The sequence below is a fragment of the Candoia aspera genome, chromosome 1, assembly GCF_035149785.1.
Source record: "Candoia aspera isolate rCanAsp1 chromosome 1, rCanAsp1.hap2, whole genome shotgun sequence".
NCBI classification, from domain to species: domain Eukaryota; kingdom Metazoa; phylum Chordata; class Lepidosauria; order Squamata; family Boidae; genus Candoia; species Candoia aspera.
The window spans coordinates 45,081,772-45,095,292 of record NC_086153.1 but is presented as its reverse complement, the minus strand read 5'-3'; the positions used below and the strand labels follow the sequence as shown (position 1 = coordinate 45,095,292).

General features: G+C 40.3%; 1 protein-coding gene across 1 annotated transcript in view; it reads left to right on the top strand.

Annotated features, from left to right (window-relative positions):
• Positions 1–13,521, top strand: part of PKDCC (protein kinase domain containing, cytoplasmic) — a 46,844-nt gene that overhangs the window by 12,477 nt on the left and 20,846 nt on the right. The window contains exons 2-4 of the mRNA XM_063302968.1: positions 7,954–8,076; positions 9,518–9,789; positions 13,393–13,472. Of these exons, the coding sequence (XP_063159038.1) occupies positions 7,954–8,076; positions 9,518–9,789; positions 13,393–13,472 (475 nt within the window). The remainder of the gene's footprint in view (positions 1–7,953; positions 8,077–9,517; positions 9,790–13,392; positions 13,473–13,521) is intronic.

Here is a 13,521-nt window from a genome sequence, read left to right as displayed (position 1 = left end):
ATAGGAAGGATAACAATATCGGGGTTAGCTTTGACGGTGTGGTCAGTGAGCTAGAGCCAGACATCCTGAAGAGTGAGGTTGAGTGGGCCTTAAGAAGCACTGCTAATAACAAGGCAGCAGGAGACGACGGCATCCCAGCTGAACTGTTCAAAATCTTGCAAGATGATGCTGTCAAGGTAATGCATGCTATATGCCAGCAAATTTGGAAAACACAAGAATGGCCATCAGATTGGAAAAAATCAACTTATATCCCCATACCAAAAAAGAATGTTACGCTAAAGAATGTTCAAACTATCGAACAGTGGCACTCATTTCACATGCCAGTAAGGTAATGCTCAAGATCTTGCAAGGTAGACTTCAGCAATTCATGGAGCGAGAATTGCCAGATGTACAAGCTGGGTTTAGAAAAGGCAGAGGAACTAGGGACCAAATTGCCAATATCCGCTGGATAATGGAAAAAGCCAGGGAGTTTCAGAAAAACATCTATTTCTGTTTTATTGACTATTCTAAAGCCTTTGACTGTGTGGACCATAACAAATTGTGGCAAGTTCTTAGTGGTATGGGGATACCAAGTCATCTTGTATGCCGCCTCCTGAAGAATCTGTATAACGACCAAATAGCAACAGTGCCTTGGACTGCAAGAAGATCCAACCAGTCCATCCTCCAGGAAATAAAGCCAGACTGCTCACTTGAGGGAATGATATTAAAGGCAAAACTCAAATACTTTGGCCACATAATGAGAAGACAGGACACCCTGGAGAAGATGCTGATGCTAGGGAGAGTGGAAGGCAAAAGGAAGAGGGGCCGACCAAGGGCAAGATGGATGGATGATATTCTAGAGGTGACGGACTCGTCCCTGGGGGAGCTGGGGGTGTTGACGACTGACAGGAAGCTCTGGCGTGGGCTGGTCCATGAAGTCACGAAGAGTCGGAAGCGACTCAACGAATAAACAACAATTATATATTGACCCATTCTTCTTGGATGTGGCAAATCAATCATTGGGTATATCAGAAGAACAAAAGTATTTCCCCAGAGATGTCGGAAGAATTCAGTTGCTGAACGATTACAACCTTCTATTCAACAACAACAACAAGCCCTAGCTGCCTTTCTTTTATTATGGTGAGCGTTACTACTAAGTCTGGATAAGACTAGCCTATATAACACAAGAAGACCAGTTTGGTGAAGTGGTTAAGGCCCAAGTTAGAAACTGGGAGTCTGTGAGTTCTAATCTTGCCCTAGGCATGAATCCCAGTGTGTGATTTTGTGCCTATCTCTCTCTCTCTTAATCCTAGGAAGGAGGCAAGGGCAAACCACTTCTGAAAATCTTGCCAAGAAAACTGCATGGACTTGTCCAGGCAGTTGCCAGGAGTCAGTCCTGACTTAAAGGCACCCACCCATGCACGCACACAAAATATAGCACAACAAAGTGTTTGTTCCACCTCTTCCCTATTCTCTTAGCAAGTGGGCATTTTTGTGGGGGACATTTTGATAGGCAGGTGTAATGTTGATTTGTCTGGAATGAAGGGAAGTGGAGGAGGAGGGGGAGAGAACAGGGGCTCATTAAAGTCGATTACATAATGAGGGGCATTTGCGAAAGGGAGGTATCGGATTCACTGATTTATTTCATCTGAAGATTAAGCCTTTCTGCTAATTGCTGTGCAATTGCTCTCTATCAAGCCCAGTGGCTGACAGCCTCTTTCTCCTGCTACCCTGCAAGGTGGTTGTTTTCTTTTGAGGAAGTGGCGGGGGGCGGGGAGGGAGGAAGAGACAGGGAGATTCTAGACCTTGCATTTTTGTTTGGAGATAAATAAGCGTGGTTGTAGATTAGTTTCAACACACCCTCTGCCCCCGTACATTGCAGTCTGGAGAAGAAGGTAGAGAAATCCTTTCCCTCGGAACTGCAGTAGCTGAACTGTTAATTTCAGACAATGGATGCAATTGTAAAGAGATAATCGTGATGTTTGATTTACTGTAATCAAATATAATTATGAGCCTTATGTGTCGGCACAGATGCTCAGCCAGTCATAAACAACTTGTCTTAAAATCTTCTTCTCATGTTTTGGGAGCCAACTAGAAGGAAAGAATCACTAAGAAACAGTTTTATTTCTATTATAGCCCTATTCATCTCATGGAAACTTCTCCATATGGAAATCTTTCTGGCCATTTTTTTCTATTAGCCAGTAAAGAATTTATTGAATGGAACTTCCTTGTGTGTTGATAAAATGGGTTTTAGGGCAACCCTATAAACAATGTTTCTAAGGTCTGATCATTTCTATTCTTAAGTGCTTTTTATTACCACAGAGCTTTTTTGATCAGTAGAAAAGTGCTCACCCCAAAAAAGAAAGAACATCTAAAGATTTATATGTCTAATCAATCAATCAATCAATCCTCACCAAGAATGGACCCAGTCTAGCCGCATCAATTCTATACAGGTGTATGGAGGAGTCTTGTTAAATACTAAAATTGCAGGCAGCTCCATTGGTATCTGTGGGAGAGACTTAATTGTACAAGTGAAATCAGAAGCACTAAAATGACTGAACAATAACTGGATCTTGCTAAGTATGATTGGCACATACAAAGATGCTCTTAATAGTTGTCTAATTATTCTTCAGCCGAACCATTGTGACCATTGCTTTCGTGAGTACATTTGGAAGAGTGAAAAGTTCAAAATGCTGTGTCCTGGTAGCCTGACTCTTAGAGGCTTCAGTCCTACTTATCCATACTTACTGGTGTCAAGCCAAAAACATGCACTGTTGCTGCTCCATTTCCTTTCCTCTGCTTAGAACAGTTAGTCCATGGGAGGTTAACTTAACTTTCAGCGTGCAATTGTAAATAACTGTACAACATTTTCATTTGAAGTAGATATGCATGCATTTATTAAAACTTGCTGCACGTTCCACAGCTCCAGATTGAGTACTGAAATTAAATTGCACAATGAGACCATCTAATTTTCCTTGAAAGTATGGAATCAAAGGTGCTCCCCAAACTCTCTTGATGTGAAATGCACTGAGGAGTAACCTGCTTCTGGGGATTGTTTAATGCTTCTATCTTTTTATCTTGCAACTGGTGTAAAGCCCCTGGTTCTATCTAAAGCACTTAAAGACAGGTATGTCATGGGAAGAATATTATTAATTAGAGATTAATTATTATTAATCTCACTTCAAATCCATACTTATCCATGAATTTTACTGAGTAGTCGTGTGGTAAATCATTCCCTCTCAACCTGGTCTTCCTTCTTAGGTTTGTAGTAGTGCATACTCAATGGAAGTAAGTCACTATGTCAGTGTTTCTCAACCTCAGCAACTTTAAGCATGCTGGCTAGGGAATTCTGGGAGTTGCAGGCCACATGGCTTAAAGTTGCTGAGGTTGAGAAACACTGTTCTATGTGCTCTACTTGGAGATCCTTGGAAGAAAATAAAGATGATAAAATATAGGCTCACACTATTCATTATTTTAAAATAAGTGATTATATGCCCACTAAACAATGTATGCATACATTCTTGTTGTTTGATGTTGATCCGTGATAGCTTTTTGGTTAACAATGGAGTTGGCTTATTGCATACAAGCTATTTAAGGGGATGCATAGATCCAAAGTGGTGCTTGATGGAAATTAGAGAGGTCAAAGCAGTGCCATCTTCTGGTGATTCATTGGAGGTGGCCATATGTTTCTTTCATATGTTTCTTGTGCAGCCCATGGGATTGAGGGTGGGGGTGGGGAGACAGGAGTCGGCCAAAAGAGCAGACAGATGCGGCTTGGTGAAGAAAGATAAATTACATAAAGTGCTTCTTTATTGCAAGAACGTTTCCCAAAGGCCCAGATGTTATCCTGAGCTTTTAAGAGTGAAGAAAAGATCTGTTAGCAAGAACTCTGCTGCTGCTAGAAGCCAGAGCTGATACAACTGTAAACGAGCCATAACTATCCATGTCATTATTAGTTGAGCTGTGTGTCTCTTCTCTGAAGTGGCTGTAGCCCTCTAAATGCTAGAAACTATGGAGTACCCAGGGGGAGTTGACTTGTGTAAGGTGTGATAAGGAGGGGATTCTTTTTACATAAGATAAAAGGTACACAATGATGTGGCTAAAAAAACCTCCACCATCCTTGCTCACTTTCAAAACTGTCCTTCCTGAGAAATAATCCAGGCTAATTTGTCTATTCCAATTTATGTGTCACGTAAATCAATCCTAAAGGCTTTCTTCTCAGTTGCTGCTTCTTTAATAGGAGCTGATGATTTGCAACCTCATCTATTTTCCTTAGGAATACTCCCCAGAAAGGTCTGTTATGGAATCAGTCGCTACTAATTTCAGTACTGTTTCAAAGCTACTGACATTTACAATGGAAGACAGTTTTATGTGGGGGAAGGCTTAAGATGTAGAGAGCATGTCTATCTAAAAAGCAGTCTTAAATTGATTTAGTAGTCATTCCACCTTTCATGTGAGAACACAGGAAGGTGTAGTTTGGTGAGGAGAGCTAAGGAGACCTAACTTAAAATTCTCTACTAACCATTACCAGAATTCTTTGGGGGAAACTAACCAGTGAAAAGTGCAATGCATGATAAATAATTTTTATTTATTTACATACATGATCTAGGCCCTGTTCTTCCCGGACACTACTTCCATTCTGCAGGGTGCACATTATAGAAATGATTTATAATGTATTTTTCAGCTGGTGATCTTCTCCTTTCCTCTTTGTTTGCTCATATAGCTTCTATACTAAATTATACATACCCAAATAATGAGGTGATCAATATAATAGTTGTACATAAGCATTACCAATTTATGCTCTTGATATATTATAATTCTCCTTACTTTCTCTTTCCAATCTTTCTGTTTTTTAACAAATCAACTATTTGATACCTGATCTTTATTAAAACTGGGTCATGCCCTGTGTGTGGATTTCAACATGCTAAATAAAGATGACTTTTCCTAAAGCCATTAAGGTTGGACATAGCACCGCTGCCTCAGCAGTTCCTGGCTAGGGTTCAGGATGGCATGAAACCCAGTGTGATATGATTTAAAAGGTTTACTTATGCTGCATTTTCTTTACAGAATGGAATAATCACATCTTCCTGATGATAAGTAGCAGCTGAAACCCAAATATGCTCAAAGTCTTAATGGGTGGAGAAGCCTTAGGAATACAGCAGTATCACAGTTTCTCATTCCTCCTCGGCTGAGAGTTAATCCAGTCAGTGGAAAGTTGCCAGAGCACTTCTAAAAGTGGTAGCTGAATTATATATTTTTAATGTTATAAAGGACGGATATTATTCAATCCATGGACAGCAATCACATTAATAGCATTTAATCAATACAATTTGAGTTTAAATTCAAATGTTGATTTCTTCTGGTCACGTCCACTTTTTGGAATGTGGCTCTGCCACAAGTTCCGTATCTTAAGAAGCAAGTCCGGTATTAGATTTTGTCAGACTTCTGCTGGACACCTTTCAGATTCCCATTAGATCATACTGTAGTCTTTGCTGTTGTAACATCTTGGAAATTCTTGCAGCCTTGTATTCCCTTGTTCTTTGCCTTGGTTTCCCCTGCAATAGTAATCATAGGCAGATGACAACACAATCCTCAGTAGAATTCTCACTTCTCACGTTCCCCAATTAGGTGCCATCCACATCAACTTCAGTCTTACTTCTGCTCCTCAGATGAATAATCCCTTCGTATTTCTCACTTCTCTGTTCTACAGATTAAAATGTACAGAACTTCTGAAAGTACACGTTTGGTGCCAAATTGTCTATTGAGGACTTTTAGTTTTTTAAAAATACATTCCCAAGTTCCAAAGTCAAAAAGTAGGACTCTTGAGGTGCGAAGGCATTGATATCAGGACAGGAGCAATTATTTCATAGAAATTCTTGAAATGCATTTTTCTTGAAATAAATTTTTATCTTCCTATTTTGAAACATAATAGACCACTGGCACAGAGTTCTCACACCGAAGCTAGTGAATATTTTGTGGACGTCTCTACCTTCTCAGGTAGAGAAGCTGCTCAGACCTGCTGTTCATCCTCTTCCTAACTTGTGCAATAGTTCAAAACTGTTGATATGTATCAGGACCTACAGAGGTAGGGACATAATGGAAAACATGTCTGGGGAGAGAACGGGCAAGAGAATCCCTGGGTGCCTTAGCTCCTGCTGCACCAAGAGTCTCAAAATACTCCAATTTTAGATTTGGGAAGCTTTCTTTGGATCAAACTAGATGGAATGCCTTTTACAAAATTAACATTTGATATCGTAGAAATGTGTGGAAATAGGATTGATTTGGGGATAGAAGGATGAATGCTTTATTCCCTGACTTTGTTTTAGATCTGTGTTATCTCCATAACATGTGCCTGTTATTTGCGTGGGGAAGGGATTCTGATTCTCTTTGGTACAGACAGTAGTCATGGAGATAGCATGGTGGTGATGAAAACACAATAAAGAAGAGAAAAGTGCAGGTAGTCCTCACTTAACAACCATTCATTTAGTGATGGTTCAGACTTATGACGGTGCTGGAAAAACCAACTTATGGCTGGTCCTCACACTTATGACCGTTGCAGAATCCCTGCGGTCACATGATCACGGTTTGGGCTGTTTGCAACCAGTTCGCATTTATGTCCATTGCAGCATCCTGTGGTCACATGATTGCCATTTTCAACCTTTCTGGCCAGCTTCTGGCAAGCAAAATCAATGGGGAACCATCTGATTCACTTAATGACCATGTGGTTCACTTAATGCTCATGGTGATTTGCTTAAAGACCACCGCAAAAAAAAAAGGTTGTAAAATCAAGCTGGATTTGCTTAATGACTGCTTCACTTAGCAATGAAAATCCCGGTCCCAATTGTGGTCATTAAGTGAGAACTACCTGTATATTCCTACAATAGGGTCTTAATTGGAAAAAGGGTCCTGTATTTGCAGATTAATTTTTTAAGAGTAGTTTTTGCAAATGTAGTTGCTGTATCTCTTTATTTATAATTTCCAGCCTAATGGAATTCCTACACAGGAATTCTGTGGATCTTGTAGTTCTATGTTTTGCAAACATTCACTTTATACTCAGGGCAGCTAACAAAATGAAAGGACAGTACAAAAAAACTGAACCAAGCTATATTAAAAGTGATACTACAAGCAATTAACAATTAAAAGCCTGGCAAAAGAGATTCATCTTTACAGATTTTTCTACAGAGAAACGGAGCCAAATCAGCTCCCGAGTGGATGCATTCTGCAGCCTGGGAGCAACAGATAGCGAGGTCATTTTCAGAACCCTGCTTATCTTTTAGGCAGTCCCTCAAGTAGTCAGGACCAAACCGTTATGGTTTTAAAAGTTAATACAGTTGCCATAGTTCATACCAACTGCGATGTCTAGGTAATCGTTAAAAGTATCCTCATGCTGGGTGCTCTGCATCTGTCAGGAATGAGGTGTTGGGCAGGCTTAGTGATCATATTACTATGCTTGAATAAAGGGGCAAATTGTAAGTGAAGTGAAATGAGTCTTTGCATTTCAATATGCAGGGTTTTTAAAAATAATAATAGTGCATACAGTACAGAATGTAAAGAGGTGTAAACAAATGCAGGCTTGAATGCAACCTATAAATTGCCACTAGAAATGGAAGAGCTGTAGGCTTGACTGTAAAATTGTGTGTGTTTGTGTGGAGAGAAACCTGCAAGAAGGCAGAGGCAAACCATTTCTGTGCTGCTGCCAAGAAAAATACATGGACATGTCCATATAGTTAGCAGGAGTTCAGCTCAAGGGAATCCTTGCTTTTTATGTCCTGCTTACCCATCTTGTTGAACATCTCCTGAATAGAAGCATTTTATTTTCTAGACGAGCCCTTCTCCTATTCTTAATGTGCCAATTTTCTTTACACAGTGAGATTTTTGTGTAAGTTTTGCAAAGCATTCCTGCATGAGGTCAGATGATGATGTGATGAGGAAGAACACATTTATAAGCCACATTTTCCATGTCTGCCTTTGCAGCTTCATGGATATTGTTACCAAGACAGCAATGACATCTCAGACACATTGACGGCCATCACAGAGCTAGGTTCACCACTAGAGATGATACAGCTTTTGCAGACTTCCTGGGAGGACAGATTTCATGTAAGTACAATTACGAAGTTTTAATGGCACAGTTTTATCATGCACAAAATGAGTACAGGTAGTCCTTGCTTAGCGACCACTCATTCAGCAACTGTTCAAAGTTGTGATGGCACTGAACAAGGAGATGTACGACCAGTCCTTGTACATGTGGCCGTCACAGCATCCTGGTGTTTGCATGATCACAATTTGGGTGCCTGGCAACTGGCCCGCATTTATGATGGTTGCAGCATCCTGCAGTCACGTGATCACCATCTGCGACCTTCAAAAGCAAAGTCAATGGGGAAGCCAGCAGGAAGTTCCAAGTTGTGGTCATGTGATATTGCACTTAACAACTGCATGCTATTCACTTAATGACAGCAACTGGGACTGCTGCAACTGCCGTTGTAAGTTGGCACGGTCACGTGATTTTTCGCTTTATGACCACATCGCTCAGCAACAGAGTTGCCAGTCCCAGTTACGATCATTAACTAAGGACTACCTGTGAACAGCATTCTTCCCCTACCTGGCACTTTTCAGCTGTATTGAGACTGGAGCTCTCAGCATAGAAGTTCATTTTGGTTGGGAATTCTGGATTTGAATCCCCTAAAAACTATTAGGGGAGACTGATACAAAAACAAGCATGAAGAGGGGATCACGGGGAAATGTAAATACCAATTCCAAGTCAATGTGAGGTAAGTGGCAAATGACAGTGCAGGTAGACCATGCTGGGGTACTGACACCATGGGCACTTGCAGTGGGAAAAGGGGAGAAATGATAACATATGTTGATGATGTCATACAAATAATTTACAAGTTACATATTTGCATAACTGTGGCATTTGCATGACGACATCATCATTCATTACTGACAGACTCGAAAAGCTGCTTCAGGTGCTATGTGCTGACACTGGACCTGGTTGAATATAAAATGAGTACATTTTAAGTTGTAGCTTTTCTAGAACTTTTTATTTAATGGAATAGTTTGCAACTGAGCAATATTTTTAACGGCGCAGTTAGGAACCAATTCACTCCATAGCACTTCTGTGCCATATCGTTTCCCAAGCAAACCCTCATGAGATGGAACTGTATGGCTAAGCCATGTGCCAGAGCCATCCATGGAGCCAGTGTGGAGGTGGACTTTGAAATGCCAGATGCTTGCCAGATCACATTGGCACATTGTGTGAAATCTGTTTGTATGAAATTTGTGTGTGCCTCTGTGATGTTAGCTTCATTTTCCACCCGGGACATCAGAGAGCCAGATGTGTATGCCAAGGACCCGGAAAAAATATTGAGCAAGTTTTCCGTGCGCACGCTTGGCACTCCTAGTTGATGAATCTGTTTCTAATAATGAAGAAGGCTGAAGGCTTACTGTCATTTTCCATGGTCTCTAGCAATAAACAGATATAATTAGGATTGTTCTGTTACAAAAGCCATGTGTGACAACTCGGCTTTTCTGATTTCAGATATGCTTCAGCTTAGTTCGGCTTCTGCATTACCTGGCCCATTCTCCTCTTGGATCTGTAACTCTATTGGATTTCCGACCTCGACAGTTTGTGATTGTGGATGGAGAGCTCAAAGTGACAGACCTGGATGATGCAAGCAATGAGGAAACCTCCTGCACTAGCAACAGGGATTGTTTCATGGAATTTCCAGCAAGAAATTTCACTCTTCCTTGTTCTGTTGATGGCAAATGTCAAAGCATGAATGAGAAGAGAAATCTTTACAATGCATACAGGTACTGAACAAATAGAAATTGATTACTGGAGTCAAAATAATTGTTTACATATTGAAACTAGAAAATAGATATTTAGGAGGAATAGCCTTCTGTTACAAGTTATTGTACCATACTGTCCTGGAAGCTGATGAGCAGTCATTCTCCAGAGAATTAAATAGGCTGGGCAACCATCTGTGAAGGATCCGTGTTACAAGATCCTACATAGCTGATCCTGCATTGTGGAGAGGAGGGTTGAACTAGGTGAATTCATCTCTTGATTCTACGGCAAGTGTAGCATTTTAAGAGCAGTAACAGGGAAGGAGTGGGTTGATCTGTGAACCCAGCTTTGCTAATGGTGATGCACATGTCTATAAGCTGAAAGATAGAACAGTGATATATCATTTTCTATTTATTTCATACATTAGGTGTGAGCTATCCAAGTGTTCAAAAGCTTTTGAAAGGAGACACTTGACCTGTCTCTGTGTATGTATTTCTTTTTCTTTCAATTAAAATAGTACGATAAAAAGAACTCTTAAAGCCAGAAACAAAACCACTCTAGGGAGATAGGGAAAACGATATAGGGAAAGAGAACAATTAGAGAGCATATGGATCCTAGGCTATATTATTCCACTCACATGCAGGATTTCTGCTGTTTCACACCCCTCCAGCAACTCGTAAAGTTTTTTTTTTTGCCACAACATAACAAAATGCATAATTTTTAAGTCAGTGATTGTACAATGAAACCAGTCACACCACTTTTAAACTATTATTTATAAGCCATCCTTTGAGACAAAGTTTTCCCAGGACACCTAACACTGCTTAGTTTAAAATTTAAACTAAAACGAAATAAACTAAAGTTATTTATTATTTCAATTTGTACAAGAGTTTGCTACCTTTCTAAACAAAACGTTAACAATTAAAACATGCAGCTATTGTTATTATGTTTTTTTTCCTTTATCATGCCATTCTCTGTTGCCCTAGAAGGCTGGATCCAGACCTATTAGGTTTAAATTACAATATGATAGATTTCAGTTGAATGTTTGACATTTAAGTTTAATGAAGCAATTATTTGGAAAGATGATGAGGTTTTTTCCACTGGAGGTCTTGTAGCAGAGGCTGGCAAGCAGTTAGGGACACTCTACCGTTAGATTTCTTTCCATAAGTTGGACATTGGCTCAAGCCGACAGTGCCTCATCCAGTTTTGTGATTCTCTGTTGTTGGCTCTATCTTCCTATTCCATTTATTCAATTCATGTTGGTGAATGCATAATTTGTTGAATAATATTTTCTAATGACTTCACATATACAATAAATTCATTGGCATGTTTTCTTTTTCTCTCCTGGATGTGAATAATTACCATCTTTTTAATATGACAGTGCAGTCTATGTATATAAGGGAAAACTTTTTTTTTTCATTTTTTTTTCAGCACAGATGTAGAACAGGGCAGTATTCCTTGAAGTGTCCTATTTATGTTACTAATATACCGATGACTTAATATTTATGTTTCGTGTGTCTTATTTATATTGAGCTTGAACTGTCCACCCTGTTAAAACTATTCTGAAAAGAGAGTTGACTGACTGTAATAGTAGTGCTCAGTTCTTGGAGGAATTCAGCCCTATATGTCCCTGAATAAACCATGCCATGATGATTTAAAGTTCTCTGACATTCATTTTTACTGTCTGTTCTTTTTACTCAAAAGTGCTGACATTTTTAACATTCAGGAGTTTGATTTTACTTTTAAAGCTTTTTTTTTAGTTGTGATGGAGGACTGAATTAAGGATCCCCTGGTGATATATTAAAGCATCAAACATCCTTGACTGAGATGTTCCCTGTGTTGCTAATCCAGTACTTCAACCTGGAGAAAAAGCATATACTTCATGAAGTTTCCAAAATAAATGGCTTCCCTTTCTCTGCAGCCAATTTAAGAACACAGGACACTGAATTTTGAGCAAGATAACATTTTTTTTGCAAGATAGCTATATTTGTGTGATTATTTCAAACTGGCCCGATCTAGTTAAGCATGTTTAAGATTTTTACAAATGTTGTGGCCCTAATGGTTTAATTCAGCTCTTCCACTCCAGATTTGATGTATGTAAAGTCTGAAGCAAAGTTCTGAATAAGTCTGATCATATTTTCATGACAGTTTCTTTGGTCCTACTTGGTACAAATTGATTGTTCTGTCTGGATAGTAAATGTTTAGTTTATAAAATATATGCAGGTTGCAGAAATAAACTTGCCATAGAATTTGCTTTGTTTTGATTCTGCCGTCATCTGAAACCCTAAACATTTTAGCCACTCAGAATGAATAAATATTTGCCTGATTGTTTTTCACACTGGAAGTTTTAAAAATTCCCTTGCTCATAGAGAGACAGAGAGATCTGCCAATTGGCCAAATCCATAAGTTTTTATAACAAATCTTTGCATAAATAACATATTTACAGGTAGTTACAAAATGGCCTTCTCCAGATTTTATCAAACAGCTGTATGAATGGGTCAGCTAACTATACATTTAATTACAAGTAGTCCTCAACCTATGACCATTCGTTCAGCAACCATTCAAGGTTATGATGGCTCTGAATGAATGGTGGTTATGACCAGTCTTTGGAGTTCTGGCCATCCTAGCACCCCTGCAGTCACATGATTGCAATCTGGGTGCTTGGCAACCGGTTCACACATATGACCAGTTGTGGTCACTGCACAAGGGGTGCACACTTGCACCCCCCTGCACCCCTGACCTTCGCCACACCTCCCTTGCACCCTCGTGCATCCCTTTGCACCCTCCCTGACCTGCACTGCACCCTTGTGCACCCTCCATGCCTCTCGCACACACCTGTGCACCCTTGCACCCCCTCTCTGCCCAGTGCTACACCTCTCTTGCACCCTTATACACATTCCCAACCCATGCTATGCCCCCTCACACCCCCTCATGCACCCTTCCTAACCCGTGTTGTGCCTCTTGCACACCCCCTCACACCCCTTTGTTCACCCTTCCCAATCCATGCTGTTCCTCTTGTGCACCCTTGGGCTCCCTCAGTCACACTCCCTGACCCACATCATGCCTCTTGCACACACCCTCACACCCCCTTGCACTCTCCCCAATGCATGCCATGCCTCTTGTGCACCCTCGCGCACCCTCGCACACCCTCCCTTGCACCCTTGCACACCCCCTTGCTCTCTCCTCCACCTGGCAGCAGCCAATTACCTGCTTATCAGCCTGGAATTTACAACCTCCTGCTGGCTTCCCCACTGACTTTGGTTATGGGAGGCTGGCAGGAAGTTATCTCACCTAATGACCATGGGATTCGCTCAGTGACAACAACTAGGATTTCAGGGATTGCTTTCACTAAGCAATGCTATTGCACTTTATGAATTCAGGTCCCAATTGCCGTTGTAAATCGAGGACTACCTATACAGATTATGGTTTTATTTCTTGCATAGCCCAGAGATGTGCACGTTGATTATTGAGTGATTATGTGCCATTAAATCACTGTCAACCTCTAGTGACCACATGGATAGATTTTCTTCATGACAAGTGTGCACATTACTGGAATTTTATTATTCATCTATGTTGTTCAGCAGAAATTACCAAGCTATCATAAATTTAACAAGTTTCATTTTTTGTAGGTTTTTCTTTACATATCTCCTGCCACACAGTGCCCCCTCATCCCTGAAACCGTTGCTTGATGTGATAGTCAGTGCTACAGGTGAGAACATATAAAGAATCTTTCTGTATCAGACCAAAAGATCTGCATG